This window comes from Podarcis gaigeae (genome assembly GCF_964106915.1).
Source record: "Podarcis gaigeae genome assembly, chromosome: 11".
NCBI lineage: Eukaryota > Metazoa > Chordata > Lepidosauria > Squamata > Lacertidae > Podarcis > Podarcis gaigeae.
Window position 1 is genome coordinate 64,219,799 of NC_139687.1, and position 16,119 is coordinate 64,235,917.

A 16,119-nucleotide genomic window follows, 5' to 3' on the forward strand; every position below is an offset into this window, starting at 1 on the left:
CTGTGTGGCACAGCTCACCGCTTCTTGGAGTTATTCAAGCCCCTTCGCCCCTTCGCCACGACAAGGCAGGGATCCATTAGGGGTATTTAAAATGAGAGTTCTCATAGCACCCTCTTTTTTGCTCTTCATAATATGACAACCCTAAAAGAATCCATAGTCGGCTTAAGAGACAACATCAGCCAATTTCATTGCTGAATAATGATTGTAAGTTATATGCATGGATTATGGAAAATCAGCTGAAAAGTGGTGTTAAGGGACTTCATATCTCAAGATCAAGCTGGATTTCGACCGGGGAGACATTTGTGTAATAATGTTAGGAACACTATAGACATAATAGAGTATTTAGAGGTAAGAAATGAAAAACAAGCAGCATTAAGATTTTTGGATGTGGAGAAAGCCTTTGACAACATTTTTTTTTTTTTTTGGTAAATAATTTTTATTCATTTTCCAATAATAATAAAAAACATTCATATTGATAACAAATTAAACCAAATCTTATCAAATTCAAAAAACAATACATCCAATTATATAGTCTAAATTAATTAATTTCAATAGGGACTTCACGTGTTCTACATTTCAAGAGCTAATATCCATCCTTTATTTTCTGCTGATACTGATCATCTGCTCCAGCAGTCACTGGTATAACTCTCTCTCTTGTTTTATTTTACCATTCCTTATTTATAGTTGCAGAAGGGGCAATTTTCCCATATTGTTCTCAGTCTTAATGTTTTCAAATATTAAATATTAAATTTAAAAAAATATATATTAAGGCCTTTGACAACATTTTTTGGTCATTTATAATTAAGTTGTTGGAAAAGAAGGAGTCTGGAGATAGATTTGTAAAAGGAATCAAGGCAATGTATACAGAGCAAACCGCAAATTTGATTGTACATAATTCTGTGACTGAGAAATGTAAAACATTGGAGGGTAGAAGACAAGGGTTTCCCTTATCACTGCTCTAGAGATGCTGGCAAGAAGAATAAAAAACAAATAGATCCAGATATAAAAGGGATACAGGTGGGCCAACAGAGCTATAAATTAAAGGCCTTTGCTGATGATGTAGTGATGCCCGTAGAGGAACCGCTGTCGTGTACCCAGGGTGCTGGAAGAAATTAGAAAATATGGAGAAGTAGGTAAAGGGACCCCTGACCATTAGGTCCAGTCGTGACCGACTCTGGGGTTGCGACGCTCATCTCGCTTTATTGGCTGAGGGAGCCGGCGTACAGCTTCCGGGTCATGTGGCCATCATGACTAAGCCACTTCTGGCAAACCAGAGCATAGCACGGAAACACCATTTACCTTCCCGCCGCAGCGGTACCTACCGGTATTTATCTACTTGCACTCTGACTTATCTACTTGCACTCTGACGTGCTTTTGAACTGCTAGGTTGGCAGGAGCAGGGACTGAGCAAAGGGAGCTCACCCCGTCGCGGGGATTCGAACCACTGACCTTCTGATCGGCAAGCCCTAGGCTCTGTGGTTTAACCCACAGTGCCACCCACGTCCCTTATGGAGAAGTAGCAGGGTTTAAAATAAGGTTATCATTTAAAAAAATGGATGCAGACAAAAAAAAAAGAATCACAATTAATCAGCAAGCTGACAACTGAAAAAACTTGGGAGTTTGGTTAACATAACCCCCCCCCCCCAATATATTTCAAGACAACGATGCTAAAACTTGGAATGATCACAGGCTCTGTTTCTATGGGCTGCAAAGACCTAAATCCAGACCGCAATGCCAATTTTTAACTGCAGATGGCAGAGGGATCCAATTTACTGTATTCCTTGCCAGGTTCTTATTTGTGTCCTCAACTCCCCCCCCCCCTTCTTTCCAAAGTGTCTTCTGGCCCCAGAATCGCCAGCTGGCCCACTTGGCCGGCTTGACTTTCTTGACAGAGCCATCTCCAAGTGGACAGTGTTATTGAAAAGGAGACTCAGGCGTTCTGCCGCTTAGCCAGCATGGCTTGAGAAAACACAGCCTGCAGCCTTGCTCTCAAGGCTGATGTGCTTATGGAAGCAAGCAGGTGACCTTGAGGGTTTAGGAGAACAGAAAGAAGCCCCTCTGGCGTGGCAGCAACAGGCCTCTCGCCGCTGCAGGGAGAAGGGTTAGAGCAAAGTGCCTGGACTTTGCGCTGGACCAGCAGCCTTTCCGGTTTCTATGTGCTCGCCTTGCCTCTTTGCTGCTCCCCTGGTGACTATCTTGGTTGGCCGATCAGCCGGCGGGTCAAAGGCGCCTTCCCAGCTGCTGTGATGCAGGATCCTGGCTTCCTTTCTGCTCAGCAGGAGGAAATGGGGGCAGCCTGCTTGGCTATGCTGGGAAGTCCTCAATGCAAGCAGAAGGATGAGAAATACGGAGCAGGAAACGGACTGCTGCCTCCCAGGCCAAACCAGACTCCTTCGTTTCTCCAGGAACCAGCTTCCCCCGCAGAGCACAGGAGAGGCCCTTCTCTTAATAAGAATAAGAATAATAAATTTTATTTATACCCTTCCCTCCCTGACCAAGACTGGGCTCAGGGCGGCTAGCACCAAATATATACAGTCATACCTCGGGTTGAAGTTGCTTCAAGTTGAGCATTTTCAGGTTGCATCCCCCGGCGACCTGGAAGTAACAGAACACGTTACTTCCAGGTTTCGCCTCTCGCACATGTGCAGACAGTCAAAATGATGTCGTGTGCATGCACAGAAGCGGCAAATGACCCCTTGCCATTGCTTCCTGCTCCTGCGTGATTTTTCTTCTGGCAAAACAGAAGCTCCAGAAGTTCACCAGGTCTGGGCAGAGTCAGCTCTCCTGCCTGGTGGGACTGGGGCACCACTCCTCCTGACACTTTCAGACCTGGCATTTCACAGCGGGTCGAACCAAACTTCCAGTGCCAGCTTATGCCAGAAATTTGGCCCTTGGCCCTTCCCTGTGTCTAGCTGGCACTTTTCAGTCGGCTGACCCCTTGCCTCAGTTGCTCCTATTTTCCATGGCCATCTTCAGTTTTTATTGCCTCATGAGATGATGTTTAATTTCAGAAGAATTTCTTGCATTTTTTTTACGCTTTATACTTGAATTTTTATTTATTTTTATTTATTTTGATAAAGTAATAATAAAAAATAAATAAACCCCACCCCCAAGACCATTCCATTGTAACTATCCAGCCTCCCAAAATGTCAACACCTCTTGCGATTGTTTGACTCCTTTCCGTTTTAACAGTACAAATTCTACAAATACCTTCCATATCTCCTCAAAATCATTTCTCCTGCATATTCCCTGTCTTAATGGCACGTTAATTTATTGTTAATAGCTATATCCCACACCTCTTATACCATTCTTCCATTTTATACTCTGCTTGCCCCTTCCACTATAATCCGTGCAGCTGCCAATCAATTTGTGAGCAAGCCCTTCACAGCCTGCGAACTTTCCACCCCCTCATAAATGGATGATAATGCTACCTCTGGATTTTCGGTCAGCTTTAACCTAGTGATTTCTGTTATCTCCTTATACACCTTTTGCCCCCCAAAAGGTTCATATTTACACCCCCACCACATGTGAATATAAGTCCCAGTTTCCTGGCATCCCCTCCAACATAACACCGAATATCCCTTGTTTATTTGATTTAATCTAACTGGTGTTAAATACCATCTCCAAACTATAATAATTTTCTTTTATTCTTCTAGACAACATTTTCAAAGTGTGTTTCTCCCATATTTTCCCCAGCTTAGACTATTTATCTACCCTTTTGTCTCCTTTTCCCACACCTCTTTTAATTGCTCTTCTTGATCCTCCATTTCTACTAATATTTTATAAATTTCACTGGTTATTTTTTTGGCAATTCTAATTTCTTTTTGTACAAAGCACCCTGGGCTTGGGTTTGACACTGGAAGGACAAGGTGTAAGTGTTCTCAGTTAAATAAAATAAAACTAAGAACAAGCCAACCCTGTCTCTCAGCAAGAGCCATGTCTGCAGAATTGCCCTGTTATGAAAACATGGTGTGTTGCTGCGGACTGGGGTGACATCAGCCTGCCATCGAGTTTCTCTGTTATGCTGACAGCACTCCAGGAGCTCAGCCTGCACCCTGTTGCCAGGCAATGGCCAAACAATGCCAGGCCCTTCTCCCAGAAGGGCACCTGCTGGAAGTGCCAGCCCCTGGCAGGCTGCACAGGCTCCGAAGTGCTAGCGCAAAGCAAGGCACCATACAAAAACCTACTGGCTCCTGCAGAGAGCAGGAGCCCATTCCGCTGTTTTGCTATTGGGCCCATTCAGAGGGGCGTTTGAAGACATGTGGCTGGATAGGTCAGTTAGTACAGTAAAGTAAAGGTAAAGGGACCCCTGAATATTAGGTCCAGTCGTGACCGACTCTGGGGTTGTAGCGCTCATCTCGCTTTACTGGCCGAGGGAGCCGGCGTACAGCTTCCGGGTCATGTGGCCAGCAGGGCTAAGCCGCTTCTGGCAAACCAGAGCAGCGCACGGAAACGCCGTTTACCTTCCCGCCGGAGTGGTACCTATTTATCTACTTGCACTGATGTGCTTTCGAACTGCTAGGTTGGCAGGAGCTGGGACCGAGCAACGGGAGCTCACCCCATCGCGGGGATTCGAACCGCCGACCTTCTGATCGGCAAGTCCTAGGCTCTGTGGTTTAACCCACAGCGCCACCCACGTCCTCAGTACAGTAGGAGACTCTTAATCTCAGGGTTGTGGGTTCGAGCCCCACATTGGGCAAAAAGGTTTTTTGCATTGCAGGGGATTGGATCAGATGGCGACAAGTCTTTGGGCCCCGATAGGTGTGAGGTTTTGCCGCAGTGAGCTGGTTAATCCATCAAGTGCTTCAGGAAGCGATAGCCGGATTGCAATTCTTTTATTTTATTTTGTTTGTTGTTGAGTCGTTTAGTCGTGTCCGACTCTTCGTGACCCCCTGGACCAGAGCACGCCAGGCCCTTCTGTCTTCCACTGTCTCCCGCAGTTTGGTCAAACCCATGCTGGTAGCTTCGAGAACACTATCCAACCATCTAGTCCTCTATCGTCCCCTTCTCCTTGTGCCCTCCATCTTTCCCAACATCAGGGTCTTTTCCAGGGAGTCTTCTCTTCTCATGAGGCGGCCAAAGTCTTGGAGCCTCAGCTTCAGGATCTGTCCTTCCAGTGAGCACTCAGGGCTGATTTCCTTCAGAATGGAGAGGTTTGATCTTCTTGCAGTCCATGGGACTCTCAAGAGTCTCCTGCAGCACCAGAATTCAAAAGCATCCATTCTTTGGCACTCAGTCTTCTTTATGGTCCAGCTCTCACTTCCATACATCACTACTGGGAAAACCATAGCTTGAACCTCTGTTGGCAAGGTGATGTCTCTGCTTTTTAAGATGCTGTCTAGGTTTGTCATTGCTTAGTCAAGTGCAAATGCTGCACAGTGTGTCACATTCAGCAGCAGACCACCCCAAACCTGCCACTCACTGCATCTTCACCAGAGTAGCCTTGTGTACTTCCTGGGAGGAGGCCTTTTCACTATGGCTGAATTTGTTCTGGCCCTGGCGGGGCAAAGAAGGCTCTCTCCATCTCAGAGGGGTAGCAGGAATGGCTGCCCAGCCAGAGAGCAGCCGGCATGTGCAGAGGATGGAGCAGGCTGGGTTCACGGGAGCCAAGAATCAGAAACGCCCAAAGAAGTATTTACAGGGAACGGAGCAGGTTTACTTGCAGCCTTGATGAACCACTTTATAACAAAAAGGCACCTGGGTTGCTTGCAACATAAACCTTTTGGGAGACTTTTTAAAGCAACATTGAAAAATACAACAGCCCCAAACCAATACTGGAAAGTAAACCGTAAGGCTAAAACAGAACTAGACGCCATGAGATTGCAAAGGCTGAGAAAATTCCAGGAAGAGCCTTTGCTTGGCACCGTGAGCTTCTCTGGGAAGGACCTTCCATAGCCAAGGGGCCACCACCAAGGAGACCTTTTCTCCTGTGGAAACACCTGCAGAAGGGCCTTGGGGGAGGTAGGAAACCCTGGGGAGGGGGGTATTCTTCAGGTGGCCTGACTCAAGCTGTGAAGGGCCTTCAAGGTCCAGGCCAGGACTTTGAATTGGGCCTGGAAAGGAGGAGGAGGAGCCGGTGAAGATAATGAACCCCTGTCTTGATGTCCTCACATTGTCCAGTCCCTGAACTCCCTATTCTGAACTCCGTTTCCAGGCCACTTTCCAAGGCAGCCCCCTCCCGCAAATACAAGGCAGGAACCCAAATCCCAAGTTGACAGGAGGATAACCAAGGCCAGGCCACATCCCAAGGAGCAGAGGGAAGATGTTGCCGAAGAGGTCGGGGGGGGGGGGGCTGTCTCACTTTGCTTCTTCTGCCCATCTGGGAGGGTGGCTGCGAGGCAGAGCCCGCCCCAGGTGGTGTGTGGCTTGGCAGCCGCCCTTGCCGCCAGGTTCACAGGCAGCGGCTGAAGGCTGAGTCATCTCTTCTGCGTCTGGTGTTGTTTAACTGGGCTGCCTCCTATTTGCCTTTCCAGGCACAGGTGGTGCAAAGCAAAGGGCAGGGAAAGGGCAAACAGGAACAGGTGCGCAGCTCCCTCCTGCTCAAGCAAAGGCCAGGCAGCAGCAGCAGCAGCAGCAGCAGCAGCAGCGGCTCACCTGGAAGCGGGCGGAGACTGGTCAGGGGAAGAGGGAAGCCCAGGGCTGAATGTCCTGGCCCCGGCTGCTTCACTCCAAGGATGGCCACACATGCACTAAGAAGGCCATGGATAATAATAATAATAATAATAATAATAATAATTTATTACTTATACCCCGCCCATCTGGCTGGGTTTCACCAGCCACTCTGGGCGGCTTCCAACAAGAGATTAAAAATACATTAAATTAGATGATGATGATAAACATAATGATTTTTTAAACCTTCTAGTTGCTTGTCACCCAAAAGTCTCCAAGCAACTTGTGTGTATATAAAAACACACATAACACCGTAAGGGGAAAAGGGGTGATCATTACTATTGTCATATAATACCTAAAACTTAGGGAAACCTAAAGTCACAAACAACACACCCACCATATGAATGGTAGCGCATAATAATAATAATAATAATAATAATAATAATAATTTATTATTTGTACCCCGCCCATCTGGCTGGGTTTCCCCAGCCACTCTGGGCGGCTTCCATAGAAACCAGAAAACACTAAAATATCATACATTAAAAACTTCCCTGAGATGCCTTAAGATGTCTTCTGAATGTCTAGTAGTTATTTATCGCTTTGACATCTGATGGGAGGGCGTTCCACAGGGCGGGCGCCACCACCAAGAAGGCCCTCTGCCTGGTTCCCTGTAGCTTTGCTTCTCGCAGTGAGGGAGCCGCCAGAAGGCCCTCGGCGCTGGATCTCAGCATCCGGGCAGAACGATGGGGGTGGAGACGCTCCTTCAGGTCTACTGGGCCAAGGCCGTTTAGGCCACGCTCAAATAATCAACAGAGACCCCTCCCACCCACTAATTAGCAGAGAAATACCTATTCCTGCCTCCCTTTCCCTTCCCTGACCCCAAAGTCTGCTGTCCTGCCAGTGGGTGCAGATGGGGGGGGGCGACTCCCTCCTGCTTCCCCCCCCCCAAGGCTGCATGATATCCGCCTTCAGGGGGAGCAGCGACAAGGCGAATGGGGAAAGTGAAAATAATTTACCTTCCTAGTTTACACCTTCTTTCTGTTCCTTCTTTCCAGGAACTTTGGGTACGGATTATTTAAAATATGCATCGTAGTCCTGAAATGAGTTTGTGTATTGGAAAAATATTTTGTGTTTTTGTGTTTTTTATTTTTCATCTTTTTTGCTGTGTCTTTAGTTATTTTTAAAATGAGGCTGCATTTTAAATTGTATTTTAGCCTGTATATTAAATTAGTGTTTTCCCCCCATTATGTTTTTATCATAATTTTACGGGTGTTAGCGCCCTGAGCCCGGCTTTGGCTGGGGAGGGCAGGGTATAAATGAAATTGATGATTATTATTATTATTCATTATTTTACTTGTTTTGATGATGGATTGTTAGTGTGGATGTTTTTTTGCTGGTAAATTAATAAAACATTTATAAAAAGAAAAGAAAGAAAGTGGAGAGTGAAATGATTGTTCCGGATAACGCGCGCCTCCCTCCCCGCGAAGGCCATCTCTGAGCGCGCGCCGGCGGGGCGGGGGCGCCGAGGGGCGTGGCCTCGGCAGGTGCGGCGTCTCTCCGGCCTGGCCCCGCCCCTCGGGCGCCGTCCTGGCGCGGCGATTGGCTGCTGCGTGGCGGCGGCGGCGGCGTCGCCCTTCGCGACGGGGTCTCCGGCGCGCCTCCCGGTGGGCCGCCGCCGCTGGCCGGGCTCCTGGCTGCTCCCGCCCTCCGCGGGTTCGAGTCCCGGCCTGGCCTGGCGGGTGGGGGGCATGAGGAGGACGAGAGGCCGGGCGCCGCGCGGCACCGCCCCCCCGCAGCAGAGGCCCCCGCGTCGCCGGAGGAGGCGGCGGCGCCCCGGAGGAGGAGGAGGACGCCCTGAGCCCGGCCCGCCCCAGCCATGTCCCTCCTCTGCGTCCGAGGTGAGTCAGGCCCCCGGGGGCGGCCAGGGGCCGGGAAGCGCCTCACGCGCCCCCACCATCCTCGGGAAGAGCCAGGAAGAATGATAGTAAGAATCACGTGAAGGCTCCGCCGGCGCCCAGAGCTGTCCACCTTTCCCCTTGGGAAAGGGAAATTATTCCCTTATTCCCAATGGGATTCCTCGCAAGAAAAGGGAAACGTTGGCAGCTATGCTGACGCCCCCCCCAAAGAAGGCGCCCCCTTCCGTCTCTTCTGCAGGGCTCGGCAGCCAAAGGGTTAATGCAGGCGGGGGGGGGGTTGTGGTGCTGCTTCGGCGTCTCGCTCGCCCCCCTCCCGGACCCCCAGCGCCCCCTCCCCTCCTCTGGCCCAGGAGGCGCCGCCGGGGCTCCTTCGCCCCCCCCAAGCCCCCCAGGGCGCTGCTTTCCCCTTCCAGCTGTTGCTGGGGCAAAGAAATGGGGCCATCCCGGGGGGGGGGGATGTGGGGAGGAGGAGGGAAACGGGTCCGACCCTGGGGACTTTTCACCAGCTCGGCCTTCAAGCCATAGCTGTCAACTTTCCCCCTTTTTAAAGGGAAATTCCCTTATTCCCAATAGGATTCCTTGCAGGAAAAGGGAAAAGTTGACAGTTATGCTTAAAGCTGTGAGTCCAATAGACACATTGAGTTCACTTTCCTCCAGTGCCCGCGGTAAGAAAGCCATGGGTTCGAAGAGATCCCAAAAGTATTTAGATCAACTTTTAAGAAATGAACTTTTAGACGCTGGCAGAGGGAGACTTAAGGCAAGCAGCCAAGGCGCTTGGTCCTGCGATGACCAAGGGGCTCTCTTGGGCCAGGTACGAGTTTCATTTTAGTGGTCAGTTATCTCATAGCAATACAAGGAAGTGAAATGAGGAGCTCCTTAATCTGGTGATGTCAGATGCTTACACACCTGGGCAGCAACACGGAAACAGCCCTCCTCTTACCTGTATTTTGGTAACAAAGGGCAAGTCAGGTGCCTAACGCAGCTCCCCCCCCCCCTTGTTTGTTTTGGCCAGGAACTACAGCATTTGAGGCTGCTTCTGAGAAAGTCCATTCCGTTGCCAAAAAGCTATTAACTGCCAGAAAGTTATTCCCAATATTTAGGTGGAATCTCCTTTCTTGCAACTGGAATCCATTGACTTGGGTCCTACACTCTGGAATAGCAGAAAACAAGCTTGCTCCATCCTCCATGTGGCAGTTCTGTAGATATGTGGGTCTGTACAAATGTATGCGGATACCCACAACACACATCTGATGAATTGGACTGTAGTCCAAGAAAGGATGCTGGGCTAAACTTGTTAGTCTGTAAGGCAAGAAAAGGGGGAGGGAGACTCCCACTCACATCAGACTCAGCCAGTGGGGCCAGTGATGATGGATGTTGTCAGCCCACTCCATCAAGAGGGCCACAGACTCCTCTAAGCACCTGGTTGCTGTAACGTGGGAGTTGGTGGAGAAAAACCAAACACGTCACCCAAGAATACCAGTATCCTTAAAAGTCACAAATCCCATGTGAGTCTGCATGATTTTTGAGTGCCAGGGCTATATCATGCGCTTGCTGAAGCCTTATTGTCCCTCGATTGTCCAAATGATGCGCTGAAGTAGGGGAAGAGAACGTGCTGCCATTGTATTACCTTCTCCACTTTTATGTGGGGAGCTTCTGGAGATGGGTAAGACAGGTGTGTAGATGCTGGGCGTGGCAGCCGTGTTGGTGAGCTGCTTTTAGGTCAGCTGCGGGTCTGGAAATTCTGCGTATGAAGTGGCTGGCTAAATTGGGGGACCTTTCTTCACAGTGCGCCGCTGATTTCTTGTGGTTTTGTTACTTTGGAACATAGGGAGCTTCCTTATACAGTGTCAGACCAATACTCCACCTATCTCAGTGTATAATGAGCCTGTCTGTTGACAAAGCAGCGGATGGGCATATGTCGTGCTTATTCTGCACAGCTTGAACTTTTTGGCCGCTGGAAAACCGCCAGTGAGCAGAAAAGCAAAATGCACATGGTTTCTTTTCACCTGCTTCCTTGTTTGAGCGTTCAATATTTTCATTGTTGCGCTTGCCAACTTGCATCTGCCGCCGTGAGAGAGAGAGAAGCCTTCAGATTCCCTGTACTATGGCAGTGCTGAGCGGAATAGGATTTGGCCAAAGCACTATAAAAATAAGCACTCTCGGCATCTATCTGCATATTTCTGAGCAGTGCCGTTTTAAGAGGAGCAGATGCTTTGCTGAAATCGGTGATTATCTAACTCTGAACTCAACTATGGCCATTCACATGTGGCTTGAGCTAGACAGCCCTCCTGCCTCCCCCATGCCTGGGGGGGGGCAGGGAGAAAGGTGCTTCCTTAACTGAAGAGGGCCGCCTTTGTTTTCAAGGTTATGACTTGTTGCTTCTTATTTGCCTTGCACAGTCTCAGTGCGTGGAAACATCAAGGATATGTGAGGCCTCACCAGGGGTAGCTTGCTTTTGCGGGGGTGGGGTGGAGGGGGCTGGATAGGGTCTACAGGAGCTCCTGAGCCTTGCTATGTTTCAGAGGTTAGGCAGAACCTTTTCTTCAAAATCTGCTGCTTAGCTTTCTAGGTTACAATACACTGTTTTTTTGTGGACCACCTCCAGTCATTGAACAGAATAAAAAACGTGGACATGCATGCACAAAGTGATTTACAAAGGGTGGTAAACAAGAAGAAACCCCTCCAAAAGAATGGGAATAAAGGAACCTGATGCACAAGCTGTAGTTTTTACATTGCAAAGGCTTGGTTCCAGTTTTCGAAACTCAGGTGTATAAGCTAGGTGCCCAGAAAAAAACCCCCAGGGACAGGTAGGTCTCCAACAGTGAAGGTGCCCGATGGACCTAGGGGGGAAGGAAACTGCACAACTTATGCCCACCCCCAAAATACTGCCTCCCAATCCAGGATTCCCAGGGCAGGGTGAACCTAACTCAGCCCAAATCCTTATAGCAAACACCAGAGGAATGATGTTTTTCTTTTAGCAAATAGTTAAATAAAATAAACAACCGTGAAATAACTATCAATCATAATAAGAAACCATAACTAATAAAACATCAGAACTACAGCTAAGAACATAAACTACAATAACATGTATTAATGGTGTCTTTTATCATGTGGACTACAAACATAAGTGAAACTCCTTAAAAACAAACTCATGGGAACAACTATATAGCTACCGTGACTATATCTACATCTAAAAGATCAAGATTAATCCAAACCATACATGAAAGACAGTGCCATATATAAACACCTCCACCTGTCATAGTCCCCCTCCCAACCAAATCCAGCCCAGACAGACCATTGGTCTCCTCATTCCTCCACAGCTTGAGCAACTCCTTCCACATTTGCTGCAAAGAGCAGTTCTATGCTTCCCTGTGGGAGAATTCTACAGGATTCCCAACCAAGTGTTCAGTGTCCTATTCGGTATCCAACTACACCATCCCCCCACCCCATTTCGGGGGTTTTTGGGGACACCCAAACGCCACATGTTTTCCCCTTAAATATTTTTGTACAGTCATACCTCATGTTACGTTTGCTTCAGGTTGCTCGTTTTCACGTTGCCTCCCGCGGCGATTCGTGAGTACTGGAAAGGGTTACCTCTGGGTTTCACCGCATGTGCAGACGCACAAAATGATGTCACACGTGTGCGCACCGTGACCTGTGCGTGCACAGATGCTTTTTTTTCAGGTTGTGAACGGGCCTCCGGAATGGATCCCGTTTGCAACCAGAGGTACCACTGTACTTGGGCCAACTCTGAGAGGTTCCCCTGCCACTCATCTATTGATGGTGCTGTTTTGGCTGCATAAAATCCAGCCCATGGAGAACAAGTTTGCTATTGGGATTAAAGTAATAATTGTCTTTCCACATCTTTCTCCTCTTGCCGTTTCTTCCAGAACAGGAGATTTAACTGTTTCTTTGTTTTTGCCCCGTTGCCCCCGTGAGAGGTTGAAAGGGGGGCAGTGTTGGAGCTCGCCATGGGTGGACCATTCTGAAATAACCCCAAGGGAGAGAGAAGACGCGGCTGCAGGGTGTTGCTTTTGGAACTGGCCGTTAATTTTGTTAGCGATAACTGGGTTTTGACGTAAATGCTCATGAGCGTCATGCATATTTATGCGCTGCCAGTGCTTGGGGAGTTTTTCCTTTAAAAGGAGAGTTCAGTTTTAAACTACAGTGTCTGTAGAATACTTTTAATATTGTAACAAGAGCGTATGCAAGGGAGTAATCAAAGAAGAGTGACATGACGGGGGGGGGGGGGCAACATGTTTCGGTCACTGACATGGACCACCAGGCACCAACAGTCTTCCTGTTTTCACTCTGCAGAAACTCTGGCTATAACCCGGGGCTGGAGGGTTGTGTTAGCTGTTTGTGATGAAAAGATATGCTTTATGCAAAGAGTTGCATGTGAATCTTCACTTGTCCAGCTGGCAGCATTTGAAGGGCAAGTGCCATTTAAAAACTCCTCCAGGCAGCGTCCGCATGGAGGCCCCATAGCTCTTGTCACCCTCACAGTCAAGACAGAACCAGCTGAAGGACCAGTCCCAACGGCCTCCTTCTCTCCCCAATACCATCTGCTCTTCGTGCAATACATTTCTTTAATTTTTTTTTCATTTTACAGCAAATCAACAAAAGAAAAAAGATTTTTCACTACAAATTCCAGTATCTTATTTTGACCTCCTTCCCCCTCTTTCTGCAGTTTCTAATTTTGATACCATTTTTTCTGCATTTCCAAATTACCACATTTTCCCTGTGTATAAGACGCCCCCTATTTTGGGGGACTCAAAATTAATAAAATAGGGGGAGATTGCACCCATGTATAAGACTATCCCCCCTTTTTAACATTATTTTTAGTAAAAAAAAACCCTAGTGTTATACATGGAAGAGTACGGTAAACATAAAGTATGGTAAACCCAGCCAGATGGGCGGGGGTACAAATAATCAATTATTATTATTATTATTATCCCATATGATTTCACTGCACATCTTTACATCAGTCCTGTGAATGATTTGATCTGTTTACAATTATTTTGTAAACATACAATAAATGATTGCTGCTCTATATTAAAACTCTATTGTCTTGGTTTCTTACTCTTCCAGTAAGTTTTGCCATGTCTGCGTATTCTAGTAGTTTTTGTTGCCATTCTTCTTTGGTCGGGACGTTGTCTTCTTTTCATCTTGGTGCTAACATCAGACAGCCTGCCGTGGTTGCAGACAGAAATAAACTTTTATACTGTTTAGGCATCTCTAATCCCATTGTCCCCAAAAGAAAGGCCTCTGGTTTTTTAGAAAAATTAACCTTAAACATTTTTTTCAGCTCATAATATCTAATTTCCCAGTAGACTTTTACCTTATTACATGTCCGCCACATATGGAAAAAGGTACGGTACCTTCTTTCTCTTTATATTTCCAGCACATATTCGATTCAGATTTATACATTTTTGCTCATCTATTAGGTGTCAAATGCCATCTATAAATCATGTTCAAATAATTTCCCTTTAACCCAAAACATGCTGTCAATTTCAAATCTGCATTCCACAGTTGCTCCCGTGCTGACGTTTCTATAATACGTCCTACATCTATTGCCCCAGGTATCCTGGAGGATTTCGCTCGTTCAGCTTTTGTTGGCCCTTCTGACAGCACCTTGTGCATTTTTGACATGACTTTAAGAGAAGTGTCTGGCAGGTCTCTGTCTTGTTGAGATGTTTGACTCACAAAACCCATTTTAAAATCTGATTTAAACAGGTCGTTTAAATGGTGATACTGTAACCGAGCGTGCAATACATTTCCCATGAAATTTCATGACAAATGGGAACAGGTTGTGCTCACCTGGCGAGGGCCTAGTTCTTTGCGCCTGGGCTCAAGAGGAGCCTGACGAGGGTTTCTGGGGGAATCGGGGCTGAAATGCTTCACTCCGTTTCTGCTGCTTCACTTTCATTCCCTTACTTAGTTGCAACAGGTGTGGCAGTGAAATGCTTTCGGCACAGCTTCATACAGTCATACCTCTTGTTACGTTTGGTTCAGGTTATGTCTTTTCAGGTTGCGTCCTGCGATGACCTGAAAGTAACAGAACAGGTTACTTCCGGGTTTCGCTGCTTGTGCAGGCGCAGGCACTCAGGATGGCATCACGTGCATTTGCAGAAGCAGCGAATTGCGACCCACGCAGACGCGGGTTGCGTTCTACTCATGATGCAAACGGGGCTCCAGAACGGATCCCATTCGCAACCAGAGGTACCTCTGTACTTGGCTTCCTAAGCAAGGGCCATTTGTTCCCCACCCTCTTAGCAATGCCCCTCCCTGAGGTCTTCCCAGGGGGTCTTGGGAGTCTTCTCTTTCTGGAAGATCTCCCCTCCTGACTGGAAGGAGACCCCAGTTTAGTCTGTCTTCCCGCAGCACCTGCCTCTCCTGGCTCAGACTCATCCCTCCATTTTGCTCCCAGGCCCTCGACCCGCTCTTCCTATCTGAGCTGCGAGGCTCCTTCTTTTGGCTGTCGATGGTCTCCTCAGGGTGGATGTTCTACTCAACTTAGAAGCAGCTCTCCATCAGGCTAACCCTCACCTAAGGTCTCTCTCTCACCCAGTGTTAGAAACTCTGATATACAGTCATACCTCATGTTACGTCTGCTTCATGTTACGTTCTTTCAGGGTATGTCCCGTGGTGACCCGGAAGTACCAGAAAGGGTTACTTCCGGGTTTCGGCCCTCGCGCATGTGCAGAAGTGCAAAATGACATCATGCGCAGAAGTGACAAATCACAACCTGCGCGTGCGCAGACACGTCACTGCGGGTTGCGTTCTTTTCATGTTGCGAACGGGCCTCCAGAATGGATCCTGTTCGCAACCAGAGGTACCACTGTATAAGCAAGGTGCCAAATGGCTCTTCGAATCAGGGTTAAAGTTGCCAAAACAGAATGGCTACTTGGCATTTGGCGGCCAGGTGGCTCTAAAGTCATATTTTTCAACACCGCTATCTGGTTCCTGGAATTCATTCTGATGGTGCAGATGGAATATCGTGGATAGAATTTGACAGGATGTGTTGCTAGTGGGTGAGAGCGGTCTAGATCCAAGGACCCCCAGGGGGAGACGTCAGGCACCATCCTGGCACCCGGGCATCTTCTCTTGGTCGCAAGTGGTGCAGGGGCAATTTCTGTAAGCGAAATATTGTTTTTATTTATTTTCATGGTACAGAAGATAACTTTTGAGAAAACAATTGTTGCAACAGTAAACAACGGGTACAGACTTTTTATCATGCCATGTGTTAAAGTATCGTTTGATTGCTCTAAGAGATCACGCCACATTTTCCTGGGTGGAATCCTGCCACAGTCTGAACAATTTATGTACAGTACTCAATAAACATTTGACATGTGTTGTAAAAGGGATGTGGATTGTGATTGCCCTTTGCTGCTCTCACCTGGCATGTTAGTTTCTCAGCCAATACTATTGACCGGACTCTGTTATACCAAGAATCAATGTTTGGCCCAACACTGGTTTTCCAACATCTGGCTATCTCCAGATGAGCAGTAGTCAGTAGAACGACTAAGGGGTCATCTTTAGGACACTTCTGAGCAGACAGGATCCTAAGCCCAAGTAGTGCTAGTGCAGGGGA

The 16,119-nt window shown here is 47.8% G+C and overlaps 2 protein-coding genes across 17 annotated transcripts in view; one reads left to right on the top strand and one right to left on the bottom strand.

The window, feature by feature from the left end:
* The window catches only part of PIGO (phosphatidylinositol glycan anchor biosynthesis class O), a 111,223-nt gene that overhangs the window by 80,176 nt on the left and 14,928 nt on the right, over positions 1-16,119 (bottom strand). The gene's annotated exons all lie outside the window — the stretch shown is intronic.
* UNC13B (unc-13 homolog B) overlaps positions 8,204-16,119 on the top strand; it is a 156,312-nt gene continuing 148,396 nt past the window's right edge. For 9 of the 16 annotated variants that reach the window (XM_083702512.1, XM_083702523.1, XM_083702525.1 and 6 more), the window contains exon 1: positions 8,320-8,507. In XM_083702512.1, coding sequence (XP_083558638.1) covers positions 8,486-8,507 — 22 coding nt within the window. In that variant the 5' untranslated portion in view covers positions 8,320-8,485. Of the gene's footprint in view, positions 8,508-16,119 lie in introns of all 16 variants that reach the window. The other 7 variants (XM_083702515.1, XM_083702517.1, XM_083702516.1 and 4 more) reach the window with 5 other exon arrangements.